At 45.3% G+C, this 7,169-nt stretch overlaps 1 protein-coding gene across 1 annotated transcript; it reads right to left on the bottom strand.

Moving 5' to 3' along the window:
- Positions 1-5,831: 5,831 nt before the first annotated feature.
- Positions 5,832-6,803, bottom strand: LOC146341468 (olfactory receptor 6B9-like). The gene has a single exon (XM_084807473.1). The coding sequence runs from the start codon at positions 6,801-6,803 to the stop codon at positions 5,832-5,834; it is 972 nt and encodes a 323-aa protein (XP_084663599.1).
- Between the last annotated feature and the right edge of the window lie 366 nt (positions 6,804-7,169).

The following is a 7,169-nucleotide window of genomic DNA, read 5'->3' as shown; positions in this document are numbered from 1 at the left end:
GATTCCGCGGAGCTGCCGGCCAGCTCCGCCAGCAGCCGGACATCCGGCCACTGGCTAGCAGGGACACAAATGGGGGTGGCCATAGCCACTGCCATTTGCGTCCCTGTAGTCAGCCGTGATCACCTATGTAACTCTTTACATAGCCTATCACGTCTGACCTAAAAAAAAAAAAAAGCCTGTACGTGAATGGCAGCAGCTATGCTGCTATTTGCGTTCCCCCTTATTTTCGCCATCTTAGTCTACGTAAATATCGATGTAGACTAAGATGGGCCAAAATGAGGAACGCAAATGGCGGCAGCCATAGCCGCCGCCATTTGCGTATGCGCGTTTATTTTTTTTTAAAGTCATACGTGATAGGCTACGTAAAGATTTACGTAGCCTATCACGTTGTTGTTGGTTTTTTATAACCTAGCCATGATAGGCTCCGTAAATCTTTACGTAGCCTATCACATCTTTTCTTTTTTAACACTGGAACTGGCGGCAGCGAAAGCCGGTCGGAAGACTGGCCGCTGGAGCTGCTGCCGCTCGAGCTGCTGCCGCCCAGAAGATCTACCCCAGGTAAGTCTCGTCCCGGGGGTGATCCGCTGGGGGGCAGGGGGGTGGCAGGCCGTTCCGACACGGAGTTCGGGGGGCCGAATGCACTGGCATTCGGCCTCACCGAGATCTGTGGCGGAATTCTCTGCCATCCCTAACAAGAGGCGACTCTACACATGGACATCATCAGATGGTCAATATCGAAATCAGATTGATTTGCAGCCAAAGATGGAGAACCTCTATACAGTCAGTAAAAACAAGACCTGGAGCTGACTGTGGCTCAGATCATGAGCTTCTTGTTGCAAAATTTCAGCTTAAATTGAAGAACGTAGGGAACACCACTAAACCATTCAGGTATGACCTAAATCATATCCCTCATGAATATACAGTGGAAGTGAGGAATAGATTTCAGGGATTAGACCTGATAGACAGAGTGCCTGAGGAACTGTGGACGGAGGTCCGTAACATTGTTCAGGAGGCAGCAACGAAATCCATCCCAAAGAAAAAGAAAGCCAAGAAAGCCAAGTGGCTGTCTGAGGAGGCATTAGGGTTGGCGGAGAATTTCTCCCCGAAACTTCGGGGGGCCGAGTGCCAACGTGTTCGGCCCCCGAACAAGTTTCGGGGAGAAATCCTCCAAACCCCCCCCGCCCCCCCCCGGGATGGGACTTACCTTCGCCGAATGTCCCTCCCGGCGGCGGGTCCGGCCGGCGGTTCGGCGGGTGTTTGAGCGGGGCGGGAGCGGCAGCCGGTCTTTCGACTGGCTGCCGCCGCCGCCATTGCAATAAAAGAAAAAAAAACAACGCCCCCTGATAGGCTACGTGACGATTCACGTAGCCTATCACGGCTAGATTTGCAAAGTCAGCCGTGATAGGCTACGTCAATCGTCACGTAGCCTATCACGGGTGACTTTAAAAAGAAAAAAAAGTGTGTACGGATAATGGCGGCCCCCATAGGGAGCCGCCATTCCCGTTTCTTATTTGGTCGCTGTAGTCTACGTAAAGATTTACGTAGACTACGGCGAAAATAAGGGCAACGCTATTTGCGTTGCCCTTATTTTCGCCGTAGTCTACATAAACATTTACGTAGACTACAGCGACTAAATAAGGAACGCGATTGGCGGCTCCCTATGGGGGCCGCCATTAGCGTAAGCGATTTTTTTTTTTTTTAAGTCACCCGTGATAGGCTACGTGACGATTGACGTAGCCTCTCATGGCTGACTTTGCAGATCTAGCCATGATAGGCTACGCGAATCATCACGTAGCCTATCAGGGGGCGTTTTTTTTTTTTTTTTAACTTTCGTGTTCGCGGCCGGGCGAGGCGGGAAGCCTCCTCTCCGGCCTGAATTTCGGCCGGGGCGAGGCGGGAAGCCTCCCCCCCGGCCTGAATTTCGGCCGGGCCGAGGCAGGAAGCCTCCCCTCCTGTCCTGAACTTCGCGGGGGGACCAGCGAAGCGCCTCCCCCCCACCGCAAACATCCTTCGAGGACAGGTAAGGGACTTTCGTCCACCCCTAGGAGGCATTAAAAGTAGCTGAGGAAAGAAGGGAAGCGAAAAGCAAGGGAGAAAGGGGAAGATATACCCAACTGTATGCAGATTTCCAGAGAATACCAAGGAGAGACAAGAAGGCCTTCTTAAATGAACAATGCAAAGAAATTGAGGAACACAATAGAATGGGAAAGTCTAGAGATCTCTTCAAGAAAGTCAGAGATCTCAAGGGAATACTTTGTGCAAAGATGGGCATGATAAAGGACAAAGAAGGCAGGGACCTAATAGAAGCAGATGAGATTAAGAAGAGGTGGAAAGAATACACAGAAGAACTATACAGGAAAGATCTTAATGTCCCTGATAGCCATGAAAGTGTGGTCACTGATCTTGAGCTGGACATCCTAGAGAGTGAAGTCAAATGAGCCTTTGGAAGCATTATTAACAATAAAGCTAGAGGAGATGACAGTATTCCAGCTGAGCTATTTAAGATCCTAAAAGATGATGCTGTTAAAGTGCTACACTCAATATGCCAACAAATTTGGAATACTCAACAGTGGTCACAAGACTGGAAAAGGTCAGTTTACATTCCAATTCCAAAGAAGGGCAGTGCCAAAAAGTATTCAACCTACCGTACAATTGCACTCATTTTACATGCCAACAAGGTTATGCTTAAAATCCTACAAGCTAGGCTTCAGCAGTATGTGAACTGAGAACTACCAGAAGTACAAGTTGGTTTTGAAGAGGCAGAGATCAAATCGCCAACATTTGCTGGATCATGGAGAAAGCAAGAGAATTCCAGAACAATGTCTATTTCTGCTTCATTGACTATGCTAAAACCTTTGATTGTGTGGATCACAACAAACTGTGGCAAATTTTTAAAGAGATGGGAGTACCAGACCACCTCACCTGTCTCCTGAGAAACCTGTACGAGGGTCAAGAAGTAACAGTAAGAACCGGACATGGAACAACCGATTGGTTCAAAATTGGGAAAGGAGTACGACAAGGCTGCATATTGTCGCCCTGCTTGTTTAACTTATATGAAGAGTACATCATGAGAAATGCCGGGTTGGATGAATCACAGGTCGGAAGTAAGATTGCCGGGAGAAATATCAACAACCTCAGATACGCAAATGATACCAACCTAATGGCAGAAAGTGAAGAGGATCTAAAGAGCCTCTTGTTGAGGGTGAAAGTGGAGAGTGCAAAAGCTGGTTTGAAACTCAACATTAAAAAAACTAAGATCATGGCATCTGGACCCATCACTTCCTTTCATATAGAAGGGGAAGAAATGGAAGCAGTGACAGATTTTATTTTCTTGGGCTCCACGATCACCACAGACAGTTACTGTAGCCATGAAATTAAAAGAAGCTTGCTCCTTGGGAGGAAAGCTATGGCAAACCTAGACAGCATAGTAAGAAGCAGAGACATCACCTTGCCGACAAAGGTTCGTATAATCAAAGCTATGGTTTACCCAGGAGCAATGTATGTAGGGATGTACGAATCCCTTACCTGGCTCCACACAGGGACATCCGTGGGGGGGGGGAGGCACTCCGTCCCTCCACCCGGAATCCTGACCGGCCGGCTCTGCTCCGCAGCCAAGCCTCGGAGCCACCAGCTGGCTCCAGCTGCCCGCAGCCAGCCATCCGTCTGCTGGGCAGCCCTGCAGGGAAGCAAATGGTGGCTGCCATAGCCACCACCATTTACAACCTTGTAGTGAGCCATGATAGGCTATGTAAATATTTACATAGCCTATCATGGCAGGGGGAAAAACCCCAGCATACGCAAATGGCAATAGCCACCGCCATTTGCATATGCTGGGTTTTTTTTCCCCCTGCCATAGTACGCTACATAAGTATTTATGTAGCCTATCACAGCAGGGGGAAAAAAAACCCAGTGTATGCAAATGGCGGTAGCTGCCGCCATTGGCGTACGCTGGGGTTCCCCCCCGCCGTGATAGGCTACGTAAATACTTATGTTGCCCATCACGGCCTCTGCAGGGACGAAAATGGCATCCCTGCATTAGCCGTGATGGGCTACATAAGTATTTACATAGCCTATCATGGCTATTGAGATGAGTAAGCGAATGGCGGCCAGGACGGCCGCCATTCGCAAAGCAGCGTGGACGGGAGCAGGTAAGTGCTCCATTTCACGAGCCTTTCATGGGGTGGGGGTGGCGGGGACTTTGTCCCACACGCCTTTCATGGGTTGGGGGGGCGGGGGCTTCGTTCCGTGATGGATTTTGGGGGCCCGAATGCACTGGCATTTGTCCTCACTGAGATCCATTGTGGAATTCTCTGACATCCCTAAATGTATGGCTGTGAGAGCTGGACTATAAGGAAGGCTGAGCGTCGAAGAATTGATGCTTTCCAATTGTGGTGCTGGAGAAGACTCTTGCAAGTCCCCTGGACTGCAAGGAGGTCAAATCAGTCCATCCTAAACTAAATCAACCCTGACTGCTCATTGGAAGGGCAGATACTGAAGCTGAAGCTCAAATATTTTGGCCACCTAATGCGAAGAGAAAAGTCACTGGAAAAGACCCTGATGCTGGGAAAGATTGAAGGCAAAAGGAGAAGGGGATAGCAGAGGATGAGCTGGCTAGATAGCATCACTGATCCAATCAATATGAACTTGAGTGCACTCCGGGAGAGAGTGGAGGACAGGAAGGCCTGGTGTGTCCATGGGGTCACAAAGAGTCGGACATGACTTAATGACTGAACAACAACTACACTTATTGTGGTATAAATTTTCAAGCATTGTTTTATGGACTAGAGTCCATCTCATTGTTCAATGCAATATATTTTTTCTCTCTCTGAGAAGTGTCTTCACATTCTGAGACACAAAAAAAGCCATTCAGTTTTCACAAGGGTAGGATGTTTTGAACTGGTAGTTATGTGTTTCTAAAACTGATACACTGGTTTACTGGACGAATACTTCACAGATTTATTCTTTGATGACAGAGCAACATATTGAAAACCACAGAGGCATCCAAATAAAACATAAAATGAACCACTGTAGTTAATATCCTTATAAAAAAGAGCTCTTAAATGGTTTGATAGTTCTTTATTTTAGAATAATATAATTAAGGGAAGACTATATAATAAAAATAGATTGGATTAGCTGGCCCAGACTGTGATGGCCAACCTGACAAAAAATGTAGCTTGCTGAAGCCCACCATGATGACAAAGAACAAAACGTATCTTCCTAAACTTATTTGAGTAGTTTTCAAGGTCTTTACCACAGCACAAGTCATCAGGCCATAGATGTCATCAGCCTCATAAAGAAAAAAACAAAATATTATTATGGAATAGGCTTTCATGGAGTTTTTTGTGGACTTAATTTCCATATCATCATCAGATGCATTAGTTTTGTCTCTCTGAAAAATGACTTTACATTTTAAGATACCAAAAAAAGCCATGCCAATTTCATGGAGGCAGGACTTTTTGAACAGTTGGCTATTCCTTTTTTAAAATGACAGCTTGTTTTAATGGCCCAGTAATCACAGACATTTTCTTTGATGATAGAGCAACATCGTGAAAACCAGGGATGGATCCATATAAAACAAAAATGACTCATTTCAATTGAAATTGAAGTCCTCATGACAATAAAGAGCTTAAACATCTTGGTAGGTCTTTATTTTGGAATTTAAAAAGTTGGGGAGAGGTATTAACAAATCAAGTATATGATCACCACCCTGTCCAATTTAGCTTGCTGGAACCCACCATAAAAACAAATATATCTTTATCAATTCACAAAACATTAGGCCTTATTTGGTCATGGGATAAATAGTTGCCTAATTATGACTGTGATATGCTGTTTCAGTTTGCCCATGGCTTTAGTCTTTGTGTTTGAAAACATTCTGAGGAAGTTGTTGAGCTACGTAAGGCTTTCTGTAAGGTCTCTCTCACTTCCCTGTTTCGAAGGCTGTAAATGATTGGGTTAAGAAACGGAGCCACCACTGCATATTGGATGGCAACCAGCTTGTTAAGGTCAAAGGTTCCAATGGCCTTGGGTCGATCATTCATAAATATGGTGGTGGCATAGAACATAGAGACCACTGCTAGGTGAGAGACAGAGGTGGAAAAAGCTTTCCACTTCCCTTTGGTGGAGGGGATCCTTGCAACTGTACAAATGATGAATCCGTAAGATGTTCCAGTCATCAACAGTGAACTCATGAGGACTGCTAAGGATGCCACAAAATCTAGCACCTCGATGGATGAAGTGTTAGTCCATGATAACTTCAGTAAGGGTGAGATGTCACAGAAGAAATGTCCAATGGTGTTTTTTCTGCAGAACTGCAAGTTGGAAATCATCACCACAGATGGAAAGGTAGCTAGGAAGCCACCTAGCAAAGAAGACAGGCTCAAGACAATGCAGGCTCTGTGATTCATGAGTGATGTGTAATGAAGTGGGTGGCAAATGGCCAAATACCTGTCATAGGCCACTGTTGCCAGGAGAAAACATTCAGAGGAAGCCAAGGATAGAAAAACATACATCTGAATGATACAACCACCCAGTGTGATTGTCTTCTCACCAAACAACAGATTGGAGAACAACTTGGGCATTGTCACAGAGACATGGAAGATTTCTAAAAGAGAAAGATTTCCCAAGAAGAAGTACATAAGAGTACGAAGGTGCCTGTTCAATCCAATTGTCACAATGAGGAGGACATTTTCCATCAGAGTTAGAATGTAGATAGTGCTGAATATTGCAAACAACAGTATCTGATGGTGTGGAAGTTCAGGAAAACCCATAATGACAAATGCTTCATGGGAGGTTTGGTTCCACATTCTTCTATATGTTCATTGTTTCATCTCTAATAAGAGAAAATATGAAGAATGGTTTCTAAAAACAAACGTACACACAGGATTAAACATGAGTTGCAATCACCCATAAACACTGACGGTGAAACAATCAGATTTGTGTAAGCAGATGTCAATCGAAACAATGCATTCACTTGCATCAACCAATATGGTTGATTGAAAATATAGATGGATAAATTCATCATAATATCAATTACATAGTCTGGAAATGCTGCCTATGGATTCACTGTCATACCACTTTTCTTGGAGTAAACCCCACTGAGTTTAATGGGTCTTATTTTTGAGTTGACATATGGGCTAGCATTGCACTGTAAAATATTAGTGATGAGGGGA

Source organism: Heloderma suspectum, chromosome 6 (assembly GCF_057233095.1).
Source record: "Heloderma suspectum isolate Gila_16-S chromosome 6, 16-S_ref, whole genome shotgun sequence".
Taxonomy (NCBI): domain Eukaryota; kingdom Metazoa; phylum Chordata; class Lepidosauria; order Squamata; family Helodermatidae; genus Heloderma; species Heloderma suspectum.
Note: the sequence above shows the minus strand (reverse complement) of the source record. Positions and strands in the feature narration are given on the sequence as shown.

Excerpts from the sequence above, each read along its gene's own strand:
- LOC146341468 (XM_084807473.1), bottom strand. The coding sequence starts at position 6,803 with ATGTGGAACCAAACCTCCCATGAAGCATTTGTCATTATGGGTTTTCCT.